Source organism: Amphibalanus amphitrite, unplaced genomic scaffold (genome assembly GCF_019059575.1).
Source record: "Amphibalanus amphitrite isolate SeventyFive unplaced genomic scaffold, NRLGWU_Aamphi_draft 000599F_arrow, whole genome shotgun sequence".
Lineage (NCBI taxonomy): Eukaryota > Metazoa > Arthropoda > Thecostraca > Balanomorpha > Balanidae > Amphibalanus > Amphibalanus amphitrite.
In genome coordinates, this window is record NW_024882093.1 from 63,482 (window position 1) to 79,964 (window position 16,483).

Below are 16,483 nucleotides of genomic sequence, written 5' to 3' on the forward strand. Positions count from 1 at the left end.
GAATACCATTTGTCTCATAAATGTCACGCGGCCGGTCTCACAAGTGGCGCTTTATCTGTCGCGCTGACAGACCGACATCGGGGCGAATCTGTCACACCACGCACACGCGATGACAGACGAACGCCAGCGAGAATCTGTCATTCTGACGCGCCGCGATGAGGCTCGATGACGTCCGATTAATGGCGACTTCATCTGCGCGACTCCTCGACGGAGTTTGATGGCCATCACTTTCAGCTCGACTGACGGGATATCGGCCCTCATATCACTGCCATCATGGCCGATACTTCAACTCTAATCCCGGCATTGATGACCCTTATCGACCGCTACCGTAAGATAGAGAGGCGTCACCACTTCAGCGCCTCTCGAAAGCCACCGCGCGGCGCCACCCATCTCGCACTCACCATGACATTTTCACATCGCTGGCGGATGAGCAAACAATCCCCGGGCCAAGGCTTCGTCACTCACCCCACGACCGCCTGGGCTTGTTTCATGTTTACCAAAGGCGTCTCAGCACATTTAAGCCGGCGGCCGACGGGCATTATCGGATACCGTCCGGTAAACATCGGTAACCCTACGCCGTCCAAATAATCCCCCCGTCGCGAGATCTCCAAGATAAACAGTAGCGCGTCCGCCGCGCGGCCGGTTAGCGCCGCGTGGTGCGGGCCGAACCCTCGGCTACTGACTCAGCGCACCACAGGCAAATGCGGCGCACTGGGTGACGTCACAGTCCACAGTACCGCAGCCAAACACGCAGAAGGGGTGGGCATTCCTCTAGCGGCCAGCGAGTCTCCCATTCCTCATCTGTCTTCCACTGACACGTAGACCGCGCGGTGCTCTCACATCAAACAGCTCGTATCTCAAGCAGAAGATGCTTCAATCTCCGCTGTGGCGTTACGCCCTCTTCAACTCTGAGCTCAAATCCCCACCATTCACAGGACGCCAGATGGGACGCCGGAGAATGGGAGCCATTCGCGGCTTCCAGCCGGAAAATGGATGCCGACAGCCCAATGACGTCACTGGGAAGCAGGCCGGCGCAGCGCTCAATGGACGCCGGTGTCACGTGACCAGACCTATGACGTCATAGGAGTCGAAAGAGATGAATACGCTCACGTCTGAGATGGTGGTATCCGCCCAATGGAATCGAAAATGAGAGACGGCTTCAGCTTTATGATTTGAAATGGACGTCATTGACGGATAATCTGACGTCTCGGCTGCCAAAAATTTCTCGAGAGATGATCTCTGTTCAAACTTCAGGCTTTACATTACAGTATAAACGAGCGAAAGCCAAGCCTTTCAATCAATCATTCTAAGCTAGCGATGGAATTACAATCGGCGATCTTCGAGTCTCAGCACACGTCTAAGCCCTCGTTGACGTTACAACGTGCATATGTTATGACCCCACGGTGCCACGCACACCTCCACCAGACAAGACAAGGTCACAGGTCACTGCCTAGTGCCTACGCTCCACTGGTCGCTGCCTACACTCTACTGGCCTACCGCGGGCGACCGCAGCATTCAGACGGTGGCCCCGCCGCCGCACTGACCACAGGAATGCGCCGTTCAGCCACAATGTGGCGCCTACAGCCTCTGAGACAGCCAGCTTCCCCGCCGCAGAGAGGTGGTTATACTTGGAGTAGGACCCTCGTCCGCAGTGTCGTGACTCAGGTCTACAAAGACACCCGTAGACGCCACAAAACACAGCAGTGGGTGACGTTACGTCAGGCTGGTGACGCCATAGTAGGAGATTAGGAGAATAGGTCCCCATGTCTGTGGTGCACCTAAAATCGCTGGCCGAATGGAAATCGATCACCAACTTGCAGACATTATGTGCTAGGCTAGCCCACCTGACTTTGTGTCCTTGTGTCGCCTAGTTTTGGGCATCAGATTCCAAGTGCGCCCGAAACAGACATTCACCCGTTTCCCACCATGACCTCTCCCAAACCTCTCCAGTCTATGCCCCACGCCTCCCAGCTCGGTGACACCACTGACCTCACGCTTGATGTTCTCCTTTCGCCGTTTGACCTCCGCATCCCGCTCGTCGGGGGTACGGGACCGCGGTCGGACGGGCTTTTCTCGGTCCCTGACGTCAGGGGACATGGATCTCCGCTGAAACAGGCAGAAAAAGAAGTCAGGCATGCCCACAGACATGCGGCGGCGACTGACCAACATCAGGGACAAGCGACTACTAAATCATGCAGATGTCACACGGCAATGAAAATTCGTGAAGTTCTGTAAATGATAAGCCGAAACTTATCCATTTGTGATGCAAACAAGTTATAACTAGCATAATTGAACCCTTATGGGATCAGTTATGATTTAATGATACGGACTGCGGATCACATCGCTAGGTAGGATGGGGGCGCAAGCAATTCAACGGCATGGAAGACTTCCTTGAGCTCGATTGAACAAGGAGCAGGTACATTCTGGACACAACGACCAAAAGACCAATAACATATGCAACGCCAATAGCCTGTGAGTTAAGCCAACAGCGTGAACCAGCCCTAATCGTTCTCATTCAAGAAACGCCACCTCCGGGTTCCCGCAGCACCTTCCACAAGGCCGACCCTCTAGGAATGGCTCCTGAAGAGCTCCTTCGCGGAAGTCATCATCCACAGCGACAGGGCTCCACTTTCGTGGCGCGGTGGCCGGCGACGCGGCTGTCTGGTTCCCAGTCGCGGTCGGCCCAATGGGTCAGCTCACGCAGGTCGACCACACGACCGCGGCTTTCGGCGCCGGCTCGTCACTCCCCGAGCGGTCGATCTGCGGTCGTCGACCACCCTTCGACGTGACGTGCACACAGACATCAGCGTTTCCGATGCGGTCGCGCTGTGGTCGCGTCACGGTTTCGGTCGCTCGAACGCCAATTACCGTTGGACATTTTCTGGGCGCCATCATGTGGTCGCGACGAGGTTGTTTGGCGGTTCATAGGCGGTTGTTTGGCGGTTCTCAGCAGCCACACGCCGCTCCATGCCGCTCACCGTTATTGCTTTGCACACGAAGTACCACGGTTACGGAGCATTCAGCTTGTCGATGGCCACCTCGACTACCCTGTCGGCCACAGAACGCCATCGACCCGAGCCGCTGACACTAATGTGCAGCCGCTGCCAACAGCTCGTTATTATTGACCACGCCCCGTAATGGGCGTGAGCTATTCAGCGTGGTCAGATGTTAATAGCGCCATAGACCGGGCGCGGAGCGGCGCCGCCAGCTCAGAGCTCATTAGCGGCACCGTGAGCTCCAGCGGTGCTCGGCCCGTGCGGTACCGGAGCGGCGGGATACTCCGCCCACAAAAACCCGACCCATCATCACAGCAAGCTATGGAGATCAGCCCGACCGGCGCACCAGTCGCAGGGCAGGGCCTCCCGAGAACCGACCCCGTCCCCGCCGGCAGCATTTCATACCACTTGTAGCAACACGGCACACATCTGTCGGCCTGCTCTGCCGCCATGTTCAACACGCCGCTGACGCCCTGCAGAGTCGTGTACCCATCAGCGCGCCGGGTCCGACCTCGCTCGGGGCATCTTGTACCCTCTCCCTGCACCGCAGAGCCGGTGTAGCTCGTTCGACCAGCTGTTCCCATCAGCGCGGTGCACCTCTCGGCTCAGATCTCAGCGTGCTGTGCAGCTGTTACAGTCATCGGAGAGCAACAGCCCGGGCCCGCACCGGTGCACCCGTCGAAAGCGCGATGTGCAACGCTACGTTACCACTGGGCGAGGTGCTACTGTCGTGTTACTAGCGCCGCCGCCGCGTTGCTCCAACCATACTCTCAGCACAGAGTGTGTTCCGGCCGTGTTCCCTGTATCTGTTGTGTTCTAACAGTAATCCTCAGCAACGGCTGAATTCTGGCTGTGCTCCCTGTGTTCAATCCGTGTTCCCCAGCCCCGGCTGTGCTCCAGCCGTGCTCTCTCAGCAACAGCCGAGTTCTAGCCCCTTTCCCATCGTCAGCTGTTCTCCAGCCGGCGTATTGCGACAGTATCCGTCTCAGTACCGAGGCCGGTTAGCTCTGAAAGCTGTCTCCCGACCGCCAACCGGTTCCCCGCGGCAGCTGCCGCCGCATCGGCCTCGAGCGGCCTCCAGAGGCCACGGAGGGCGCCCCGGCTGATAGCAGGTGAGCAGGCGCGGTGTCGGGGCGTCGCCGACATTCCACAGATTTTCCACAGAACGGCTGCGGGCCCCGCCGTCGCCGGCTCTGATGGTTCGGAGACGGCTACCCGCTGCCTCCTGACGCCGCCGCGCCTGACGATCGGCGAGACCCGCCAGTTCGGGCGACGGCTGCAGACTTCAGCATCACACTATGCTATTGGACACATTAACGCGCGCTCGCTGGCGCCCCGACTGAATGAGGTGTGTCATCTACTAGAGAGTGAGAGACTGCAGGTGCTCTGTATTTCGGAGAGCTGGCTGACGGATGATGTTCTCGACGGCGTTCTCCTCGTGCCTGGCTACCGGATTCACAGATGCGACCGATCTGGAGGCCGTCGAGGCGGTGGCGTCGCTATCCTTGTCTCCGAGGATCTCCGGGTGGCGCGACTGCACGACTCCAGCGACGGCGACACCGGCGTGGAGGCTCTGTGGCTGTCAGTCGGTGGTGCCGGCCGAGCTCAGGTTGTGGTCGGCGCCATCTACCGGCCACCGGGGGCGCTGACAGCCCGACTGCGTGATGTTCTGCGCGGACAGTTTGAGATGGCGCTCGCAGCGGGGAAGCCTGTATATATTCTCGGTGATTTTAATGTCAACCTTTTAGCCGGTGATTCAGCTGACTCTGTTCATTTTAACTCGCTTTTGCGTGATCTTAATATGTCTCAACTTATTACTGATCCGACACACCCACACCCAGTGCCCTCGCTTCTAGATCTAGTCATAACAAACGTCTCTTCTACCGACATGCAGGTCTCTGTCATGCCCCATCTCATTGCAGATCATTTCCCCATCGTCATTAGGCCCTTAGCTCCTAGACAGCGTCGTCCTCCTGTTAGCGTTAGCTCGCGCGCGTGGCATCGTGTTAACTGGCAAGCATTTTCTACCGATCTTTTACAAGCCAACTGGGGACCCTTTTACACTGCCGCTGACGTAAACGAGAAACTTGCGATTTTTGTACGTATATGGAACTCGGTAGCCGATGTGCATTGTCCTGTAGTGCAGAGAACCATGCGGCGTCCTGCCTGTCCCTGGCTGAGGGATGAGTTGGTCCGAGCGGCCATGGCGGAGCGGGACGAGGCGCGGCGAGCGTGGGCCGTCACACGCTCAGTTACTGATCATGACGTTTATAGGCGGCTCCGGAACCGAGCGAAGCTAGTTCTGTCTCGTGCGCGCAGGTCCTACTTAACAGAGTCTTTACACTGTGATGCGAAACATTTTTGGAATAGACTTAAGCGATTTGGTGCTAACCTATCTGCGAGAGGCTCTGCAGGCGCACAGCCACCAGACCGTGATGTGCTGAGCGCCGACCAGCTCAACGAGTATTTTGCCGGTGTCGGCGCTCGTGTGGCAGCTGAGGCCGCGCGGGCCGCGCAGGGGACCGAGACCCCCGCTGCCGGCCCGCGGCCTCCCAGGGTATGTGCGAGCGCCTTCGCCCCTCAATGCATAACGCTGCCAGACCTGATTCTGACCATCAGCCGGCTGAGTGCGTCGAGGGCTGTTGGGGTTGATGGCATTCCGATCGCTGCGATCAGAAGCTGTCTCCCTGCAGTCGGTCCGCCCATCCTTCACCTAATCAACTCATCCATATCCACCCTTACCTTCCCTGACGCATGGAAAGTTGCCATCGTCACACCAATCCACAAATCCGGTGACCCCAACCAGCCTGGCAACTACCGCCCCATATCCATCCTCCCATCTCTCTCCAAAATCCTTGAAAAGGTTGTGTGCTCTCAGCTCACCTCCTACCTCATCACTAACCACATCCTCTCCCCATCCCAGTATGCCTACCGCCCATCCCACTCCACTGAAGATGCCATACTCGACATTGTCGAATGGGCGGCTCGCAGGGTCGACGGTGGTGACGTTGCCGCGGTGACGTCAGTCGACCTGAGCAAGGCATTCGACAGTGTCGACCACTCGATGCTTCTGAACAAGCTCGAGTGGTATGGCATCTCATCCCGCTGGTTCAGCAGCTACCTCTCTGGCCGTTCCCAACTCATCCGCTCCTCAACGGCCCTCCCACTCTCCCACGGTGTTCCCCAGGGGTCCATCGTGGGTCCCATCCTCTTCCTCATCTTCGTCAACGACCTTACCTGCTTCCTCCCCCATGGCCGACTCATATCCTACGCGGATGACACCCAAATCCTGGACTCAGCACCCTCCAATCCCACTGGCATCCAAGTGCTGAAGTCCCGGGCCGAGGAGAACATTCAGCAACTTCAACGCTGGTTTAGCTTAAACAGTTTAAAAATGAATGGAGAGAAGACCTGCTTCACTCTTCTTGGCACTCAAAATTCAGTTGATAAAGTCAAAAACTTCACCCTTAACGTAGATGATGCAACTATTCGGCCAACAAAACACATCAAGGTGCTGGGTGTTCTCCTCGACCAAACCCTGAGCTGGGAGCCACATATATCCTCTATCGTTCGGCGGTCAAATGGAATCCTTATATCACTGTTCAAAATTCGCCATCACCTCTCCCCTGACATCCTTAAAATCCTCGTTCAAACCCACGTTTTTCCCCACCTCCAGTACTGCTCGTCAGTCTGGGGTGGTGCCTCCAAATCCCGCCTGCACCGGCTGCAGAGGACTATCCATCTCGCTGTACGGCTCGTCTCTGGTCTCCGCAAATTCGACCACATCACCCCCGCCCTCGGCGCGCTCGGCTGGCCCGGCATTGGTGAGGTCATCGCACGCCGTGACGCGGTGAACGTGCAACGCGCCTTGTACGCCGCCGGCGCCCCCGACTCGCTGCGGTCCATGTTTCGCCCGCGTGCCGCCGTCTCCAATAGAGTCACGCGGGCCACGGCTGCGGGCGCAGCTGTGCTCGACCTGCCGCGGGTTCGACTGGCGGCGACCAGGCGGCTGTTTTCGTATAGAGCCGCCGCTGCATGGAACGGCCTGCCGCCGGAGGTGAAGGCGACTGGTTCCAGGAGACAGCTGGTGCAGCACTTTAGATAGTGACTGACAAGTGACATGACTGATTTTAGATATTTTATGTATGCTTTTGCGGGTGTTGCTTTATATTGACGTGTATATTGTATGTATGTATATGTGTGTGTGTGTGTACCTATCATGTATTGACTGGGCCGTAATAGCCACTTGTGGACAAGCCCTAAATAAACGAAACAGACATCACACGGATGGCGCCCGGTGACGCCGCATGGTGCGACGGCGGACGGTGTGGACTGTCTCCGCGGGCGGGCCCACCCTGCCCAGCCGCGCGGGCCAACTACCGTGCGGATGCGGACACCTTGTCTAGACTAAAACGCAGACAAAATGTTCAAAGGCCGAGCTGAGATAATGGGCGGCGTGAAACCTTTGGAGTTTGGAGCAGTGCCTCTTCATCCGGCGAGTGCTAGTGAAGCCTCTCAGCTCACGTCAGCAGTGAGCACACCGACATGGGGTAGCACTGAACTCCTCGTCGGCCTCGGAACTAGAAGACATGCTGGAAAGATGTGAAGCTGAATTGCGAGCTAGAGTGAGTGGGAAAGGGCGGCTTCATACAGGGCCGGACGAGTGTGGTGCCCCTGCCGCTGCAGGTCGCCGTGAGACCCCAAATTCCACCGCCGGCCCTAACTGTCGCCACCGTCACGACTCTGACCGTGTCTCCATCGTTTGTGCCCGTTCACGGCACCGTTCACGCCGTCAGGTTTTACCGCCGTGACGGCCGACAATCGTGAAATCGCCAGGTGGCCACCGAGTGGCGAGTCGTGTTCAGACCGGCGCTCACAAGCGGTTTGCCAACGACGCCACAATTGCACATCAGGGACCCGGTGAGGGCTGAGTGGAATGACGTTCCCACGCGTTAGCGGCTACCGTGCGGTTCGCGCCGCCGGCTGATTTGTAGATAGCCGCCCCCGCCCCCGCCCCCGCCCGTCCGGCGGCCCGCCAGCGGAGCGTGACGTCACGGCTCACCGCACCGCTAATTGGCGCGTCGGAAGTGACGTCACCAAATAGTCTGACCCATGATGAACACACGCAGTCATTATACGTGAACACTGAACCATGCTTTACGCCCGACAGCTGGCATCATTATCATGCCAGGCGCGACACCTTCAAACGCCGGCTCATCTCGCCGGGAAAGCAAACGGGCCAGTAAGTCATTCAGACGATCATCACGGGAAGCAGCCGCGACGCCGGCAAATTTAGTGGTTTCCCAGAGCTCTCTGACGGGTGGCGAAAGCAGCCAATTGTGTCTGATGAGTGGCCTGCAAGAAAACGTGGCCACCGCGCCTGTGACAGAGCTCAAGTTCCGACACAGCGGAGGCTATTAATCTTGATAAGTCGCCGGCAGCGTTTGTGGCTGTCTCGTTAGCTATGGGCGGCGGCGGCGACTGCTGAGCAGAGATCCCGTGGTGACAGACCGCCGCAGTTCACGTGTGGTTGACAGACCGTCACAGGTCGTCCGTGGCTGACAGAATGCCTCTGGGCCGGCAGCTCAACAAACGAAGACAGCTTCTAAGACACACCTCGGCGGTGTACTCCTGCGGTCAAATTTCCGCCTCAGTGACCAGTAATTGGGGTGAATCCAGCCCGGCTAGGAGAGCATTGGTCTGAGTTCTGACCAACAGGCGGCAGGGAGCTAGGGCGAGATTTCAGCCTCAGTTGGCGATACCGTGAGAACCAGGCTTTCACAAACACCATTTTCACTCACACCATAGAGCAGGCCCCCCCCCGGGCACTCAGCCACTCAACTCATGACACTCCAGACCGGGCCACTCAGCAGTTGGCAGGCGGCTCTCCGAATCTGTATCGTTATCGTGTACAATTTTATAGCAGCGCGCTGGCCGGCCGGACGATTGGGGCCTGCAGTCGCGCTAGAGACCCGGACTCGACTCGAGTGGAGTCGAGCCGAATCGAGCAGAGTCGTGTCGCGGGGATTTGAAGAGGCTAGGTCACCAGATATCGAGAGGCGCACGCTCTGAGCGACAGAGCTGAGTGGTACTTTAAGTCCTGAAGAGACGTCCTCGCCGGTCGAGTCGACTCGGGCGGGACAATGTACACAAAAGCTGCACTGTTCTCGACGGCAAGGTTCCACAAAGTCGGTAATTGCCTCAGAATGACAAAAACTGAACAAAGGAAGAGGTTGAGTGATCGGGTGACTCAATGAAGAATTGTCGAAAGTAGGCATACAGTGAGAGCAACATAATTCTGCCTCAGAGCAGTAACCTATACCTACAAAAAGACTACACTAATGATAATGGAATACGAAATGCACATTACATATCAATGTAAATGGACGTTGAAACAGTAAATAAGGCTTCAGAAAACAAAATCGGAGCAGTCCACAAGTAACCCGTCTCGAGACCTTGGCTGTGACGTGTCGTCCTTCACGTCACGTCCAAACGCCACGTCAAATCACGTCACGTCATACACAGCCCGACCTGCACCAGCTGAGTGACAGTCTGCGCAACTGTCGGCGCCGCCACCACCCAAACAAACGGACCCAACATCGGCACCGCGGCGCCCGCGCCCTCCCCGCAGTGTAGGCTCCGACGCCGCGCCGGCGCGGGACACAGGCACAGGTGGTCGCTCACCCCCGACCCCTCCCCTCACCCCACCCCACCGGCTGAGGGGGGGGGGACGGAGCGCGGAAAAAAGGCGCCCCGCCGGCGCCGGAGGCCGGCAGCTGGCATCAGAGCAAACAACCGTCTGTCGCCGTCCCCCCTCTCCTGCGGTGCCGGGAGGGAGGACAGGGGGGGGGGGGGGGGTCACGCCCCGCGCGCACCAGGGACCCAGCTGTGACGAGCACCATACAGGCGGCTACAGATGGCTTGCGGTACCAGTTGGGCAAACTGCAGGGAGTTAATCTAAATATAGATTAATCAGAATTTAGATTATTCTATGCCCATATTTGGGCATTTGTGCAGTCCTCTGCAGAAACAGCTGTGTAGTGGCCAAGGAGTGACAGAATCACACCACTCTTTCACATAGCACAGTTAACATCTCAAACTGCCTCTGAAGCACCAAAACAGCTCTGAGAAAAAATTTGGGGTTCCTGAAATATGATGGGGAACATAATCTAAATTAAGATTAAAAATCCAGCCTCAATGGGTGAATAATCTATATTCAGATTATGTCATCAGCTGACTAATCTGTATTTAGATTACACAATCAGCTGACTAATCTGAAATTAGATTACATTCAGCTGGCCTAATCTAAATTAAGATTACATATCTAGCATCCAAGAGGGTAGGTATAAACATAAATGTTAAACCCTAGCATTATAATCTTTATCTGACAGTATAAGGCACTGGAACGTCACGTCCTGTGCAGGGAAATAGAGCCAGTCTAACGTAGAAAAGAAAAATACAGCACATTATCTGGCTTTCTGTAAGTATATTAAAGCTATTTTAGAAAATAAAACACAGAAATAAGCAAGCAATATTTATTTTTATTTAAGCTCAAGAGCCTATTCAAGGTATATAATGCCATGTGAATGTGGAATACCAATGACCTGGCCTAACAATGATATCGTCCCACGACTTTTCCTGTAACACTTCCCGCAACCACGGAGGCTACTCAGTTTTGGTATCCCTTGGGACCTACGGCACTTAAAGATAAAAAACTACCTAACTTGTTTGATTTCCGCAATGATGTCATGTATTGCAGCCCTGTTGGGCTCTGACTGGGGTTCCGGGGCTGGGGGCATGCAACTTTGAATAATTCATACTTCTGAGTTGCGGGTTAAAATACCCGTATAGCATTCAAAGCATTGAAAATATAAGCCAAAACTGCACCCCAAACCACAAACACACAGTCATTTCAAGGAAAAATATAAATAATCAAAATTCAGAATTATTTCTGGAAATATGACACCATAATACAATGTTTACATTTTCAGAGAAGTGTCGCGGCAACTCATTTCTACTCTCTCAGACAAAGGTTTATAATGAATTGGCACCAACGATTCAGAATGTGTTGATTGATGTCCTAAGTTGTCAAAATTAACAAAAACATGCCATGCCTGACAATATCTTGTAAAAAAAAACTAGGTTGAAATGACTCGGGGTGCAGCTGAGTCACCTTCATAACAAACGCACTCACCGGTTATGTACGCCAATAACGCATTAACGCCACACTTCTACCACCCAAATTTAATTTTGCTGGGTAAATAAGATGTTACCATTATTTTGGTACCACTTTGGCACCATTCCATCGAAAAATACGGGCGGGAAAAAAATTATTACTGAGAGGATACACGACGCCACGGACAGCGCTAGATCGCGGCCGTAAATCGCCGTAGCCGAAATGAAATAAATGCGTTGAATTATACGCATTTTTCGTAGTGGGATTGAATAATTGAATATTTCTTATCTCAGAACTGCCGAAAACACCTTTCTTAACATTTAATGAGTACGATAAAAAAGAATAAAAATAGATTAATGTATTAGCCCGTTCAGCGGTGACATTGACTATTCACGTCATAACTCCCAAAGTCCAATCTCAAATGTTCTGGCCAGTTCGCAATCTGTAGGATCGAGTTTTGTCTGTCACTCAACAAAAAAATATCGTGGTTATGAGCAGTTCTTCGATGGTTATGGGGGGTTTGAATGAGGACATGTCGGAAATATAATCTAAATATTGATTATCACTCCTTATATGGTCATCGCTCCGCCCATTTTGGTGACGTCATAATCTCAAATTAGATTAATCTTATTTTAGATTACCTCCCTGCAGTTTGCCCGACTGGTACGGTTCGATTCGGTCCAGTAAATAAAAAACACGTGGAATGATACGGTGTGAGCCAAATGATAAAGAATCCACAACAAGAGGCATTTTCCCAAACTATCTCAAGCATTTGTCAGAACCACATACTTCCAGGAATGTTCACGTCACGAACCCACTCACTTCGTGCGCATCACGAATCCCACGGAACTCACGGTCTCACTAAGACTCACACGGATTCCGAAAATTACAAGCTCATCTCACGCAACACACGCCACGGCAATTATAGACCAGGGACCCACGACCGGTCACCCTCCCGCACAATGACGAGTAATCACGTGCGATCACGTGCGATCACGTGCGTCCACGTGCAGTCACGTGCGGCAGGGCGTAAAGCATCCCCTAAATTCGCGCGCAGCGGCGGCGCGGCCGCCAGAGATCATTATGGCGCATATCGCCCCCTCGGGCCCGAGGGGAGGGGCAGCTGTTGGTAGAATCAGGATCGGTTGGGGTGCCGTTTGCCCTGGGTCCAATGGATCCAGTATCCGGGTCCAGGTGGCCAGACTGCTGGGGACTGGGCGGACGATGCATGGAGTATGGATGATAGGATCAAGAGGATTTAAAATAAATGAGCCCTTCGCCTAGAAATAGATCCAAACACCGATTACTGACGATAGTAAGCAGGGACGGTATTTCAATAAAGGAAACCGAAAGTTCGTGCGGTCATTTTCAATTTATAGACAGTGAGCGTTCTCAATTCTCAACCAGCAGCCAGTGAGAGTGCGCAGCACTGTGGCTTGCGCGGGAGGCGAGCCGAACGGAATACCCGTCTCCCGCTCCGCCCCGCCGACAGGGGACCGGATTCACGCTCGGGGCTCCCCGTTCCCCTCCCACCTCGGCATCCCCAGGGTTCCGTTCTGAGGGTGCCGTTCCGGCGCTGCGGTTCACGCCAAACATTGCTGCTCTCAACACGGCGACCGGGCCCGGCCGGAAACCCATGACACGCGCATCGCTCTGTGCAGTCACACCCGCCCGATCTACATATGTGGCATGCAGTCTTGCTGACTACAGAATGGTGTTATATCCCTTACAGGCCACCAGTTGAATGGAATGCCAGATATAACTCTTATCACATAATTGAGCGTGTCTCTGGTGAAAGTATGCACAAAAGGACAGGCTATGTCACTTAGCCTACGTGATAAGAGGCACATCCTAGCACTTCAGTCGACTGATGTTCTGCGAGTGTTAAAACATCACTCTGTAGTCATCTGTGCTGTAGCGAGGTCGAAAGACACCACCAGCCGCAGTAAGGCAGTGCCGACGGATCAGTGCGCCGCATTAGTCGACCCAGGGCGGGTCCGAAGAGCGGCGCCCGGTGCCGGCGTGCGGCTCCTTATCTGGAGTCCGGCAGGCCGGAGGCGAGTTCGCCGTCTTGTCGGGTAACATGTCCATCGTGTAGCCGGTAAAAGCGCCACAGTGTCGCCCGGCGATAACAAAACTGGTCTCCCCCCGCACCCCCCCCCCCCCGTCCGACAAACCGGTGACACACGGGTTCGGTTTCGGCCGATCGCGTTGTGTTACGTTCTGATCAGTACAACGCGAGTCTGGCTATTTTTGGCGGCGGACAGTGTCGCTAACACCGGTCAACACACGCCAGTCAATTACAAAGGGAGCACGAAATCGGTACAGGCGACGGCGTGCCGGCGAAAGTGGCGCGCTTTTTGCGCGGTTCGCCAGCTGATCGGGGCTGGTACAGCACGGTACTGTTTCGGTCTCTTCTGGCGCGCGCGCCTAGCCTCCCCTCAGCCCCCGTTTGTAGCGGCTTCTCATCTGTTATCACCCCTCTTTTTCTCCCTCGTCAGATTGTTGTGCCGTGCCTCGGTGAGCGGATTTGGTCGGGGCACCCGGTGATCCCCCTTCAAATCCCATCAGCCGCCGCCGCCGTATTCAGCCTCTGATCGGATGAAGCGTGCATCCGCTCCCCTCCTCTCCCCTCCCCAGAGGGGCGCCGTCCCGCTCCCACCGAGCTATCTCGTCCCTTTTTACACTTCACTTCAAAACTGATTTACAATGACCGGCGGGGGAGAGGGCAAACGGGAAAATTAGAATTATAGGGCAATTTATGCCGCACTAGCGGCCGGAGGGGAGGTCGCCGGCAGCGCGGGGGAGCCGAGGGGAGCCGAGGGGTGCGATACAGGGGAGGGTGAGGGGAGCCACCCCTCCCCTGACCCCTCTCCCCCGAGTGGCAGGGTGAACCGTTATCACGTTTCGTCAACACGACCCTTCCCTCAGCGGATCGAATCTCCCCAGAGCCGGGTATTAGGACAAATACGGCCGGAGGGGCGGCGGGGTGAGGGACAGAGAGGGAGGGGAGGAAAGGAGGGGAGGAGAGAGGGGTGTGCAGGTGAGACGGCACTTCACAATACCGTCCGCGCGAGGGTCCGGCCGGGGAGAGATTGGACACGGCTGCTCGGGGCGGGCTCGGTCCGGGAGGGGAGGGGAGGGGAGGGGAGGGGAGGGGAGACGGGGAGCGGTTTGTCACATGGCGCCGCCGAGGGACAGAGGGGACAGAGGGCAGGGACGGAGGGCGGTGGCAGCTGAGCAGACTGAGAGGCCTTCACGCCGCGCCGGCGCACACAAACACCGGCTATTATCTGTGCCCGGCGCCGAGCCGGGTCTCCCAGCCCCGCCACCAACCCGGGCCGGTCTCCCAGCGCCCGCCGCCGGCCGTAGCAGGGCCCACCTCCCCTCCCTCCCTCCCTCCCCGCTAATTACCCCCGCCAGGTGTCGCTCGGGACAGAGGCCGTTCCGCGACTCGGCCACTCACCAGCGCGAGCGATACCATCTCCGCCGGCGGCGCTGGCGGAGGTCCGTACCGGCCCGCCCCAGCCCGTATGTATGAATCCCACTCGGTAATAGAGCCCTCGAGCGCTCCGGCGGCGACCCTCAGCCGCTCGCCGCCCCTGCAATTAACCCGGCGGCCGCGGCGTTTACCGGCGCGCCGTTTTTGTGATCTCTTGGCGCGCCTGATGGATTGCGGCGGCCAGCGCCGGACGCCGCCGCTAGTTGCCGCGTCGGCCGCAGCGCGGCGCTGGCGTCGCGCCGGCCGGCCGGCCGGCTCTAATGGCCCGGTTTGTGGCTTGGTGGGGGTGCCGGGGAGGGGGAGGGGCGCGGGTAGCCCGCTGACCACTCGACGTGACTCATTTTACAGCATAGCCGGCCGCTGTTTTACACGGCTGAGCGGTGGGTGGCGGCCGGCGGCTCGAGACCGGAGGGGAGGGGGTGCGGACTCTGGTACGAGCACCGCATCGCTGACACCGCAGGGGGCTGGACGGAGTTCGAACGGCCTCCGCGGGGCGATGGAGGGGAGGGGTCAGTGGGGAGTCGGGTGGATCCGGCCGAGTGAGCATCCCTTCTCCGCCGGGAACCGCCGTGTTCTCTATGATCCCCCGCCCGGTAGCGCAAACAGACGGGTGAAAGCATCCGGCGCCATTGTGTCACAAAACGTTTCTTCATGACGCTCTCGAAGCGCGCGAGCGCCAAGAAGCGTCTCAGACTCTCGATAATCAGTCACTTTCACGGCTGTTTTCCCGCAGCCCGATCGGTCGCCTCCGCGACAGGCGCTGACGAAACACGTCGTCTGTGATCTAAATAACCATCTGCTGGTTCAGCGGCCACGCCGGCCGTGTGTTGACCACAGGACGCCGTGGCACCACGGGAAGGGGACAGTTGCGTCAGTGTCCAGTTCGGTGGTAGGACGGCCCGATGGCTCTGTATCTCGCCCCCGGCCACACCCAGAACACTGAGGACAAGGTGCGGACAGACTTCGGCCGTTCCAGCAGGAAGGGTGCACCCGGAGAGCAACTACCGCAGGGGTATCAACAATCTCTCACTCTCACTCACACTCAGGGGGGTACGAGTGAGTAGGGGTGGGTCACACTCACCACTGGTGCGGGACGGTAGCCGGCGGTGACGGCGGCCAGCCTAGCCGCGCTGCCAGACTGTGGGACAAACACAAATTGCACGTCAGCTGAGGCATACGCCAAGGGTCGATTGCTGCACGCTCACTTTTTGACGGCGCAGTTTGCCTACTATAGTTGTAAGCAGAACTTTCAGGTTGAACCAAGGATGATTGACTAACCAAATAATGAATACGCTCCACAAAAGACGGAATGATCCATTCTAACTGCAGAACCTGTGGTTAGCATGAACACTGAACAGTAAACATCATTGTAAAAAAAGGCACGATGAAATTCAAAGCGACAGTCACGACTTGTTACAGAGAAGCATTTCCAGAGCGTGCTCAATCGCTCATAGCTCATTGCATATCAGTTCGACATTCGTCTCGATTAATACTGGCATGAATTTGGTTACTTTCATCAGCCGAAGGACAGTTATAAACTGAAGTTAATCAACAGATCAGAGTCCCAGATGGAACATATTTACTGCCAAATCGCCATCCTGAGCAGCAATTAGGAGCCCAGAAAATCAAACACACGGTCATTTCCAAACTGTCATAGCTTCGACAGCGTGCTCATCCACCTGGGGACAGCGAGCCCGACCAGATGAATCCACAGACATCCCAACGCCGCCTAAGATGAGGACACCCGGGGACAGCCTAGCGTCCCCGCAGCTCGTCATGGATGAATTCACAGACATCCAACCCCGCCCA

The 16,483-nt window shown here is 56.3% G+C and overlaps 1 protein-coding gene across 8 annotated transcripts in view; it reads right to left on the minus strand.

The window, feature by feature from the left end:
- The window catches only part of LOC122394560 (protein groucho-like), a 115,639-nt gene that overhangs the window by 21,510 nt on the left and 77,646 nt on the right, over nt 1-16,483 (minus strand). For all 8 annotated transcript variants that reach the window (XM_043391520.1, XM_043391519.1, XM_043391521.1 and 5 more), the window contains exons 7-8: nt 15,756-15,812; nt 1,990-2,106 (exon numbers count right to left, since the gene is read on the minus strand). In XM_043391520.1, coding sequence (XP_043247455.1) covers nt 1,990-2,106; nt 15,756-15,812 — 174 coding nt within the window. The remainder of the gene's footprint in view (nt 1-1,989; nt 2,107-15,755; nt 15,813-16,483) is intronic.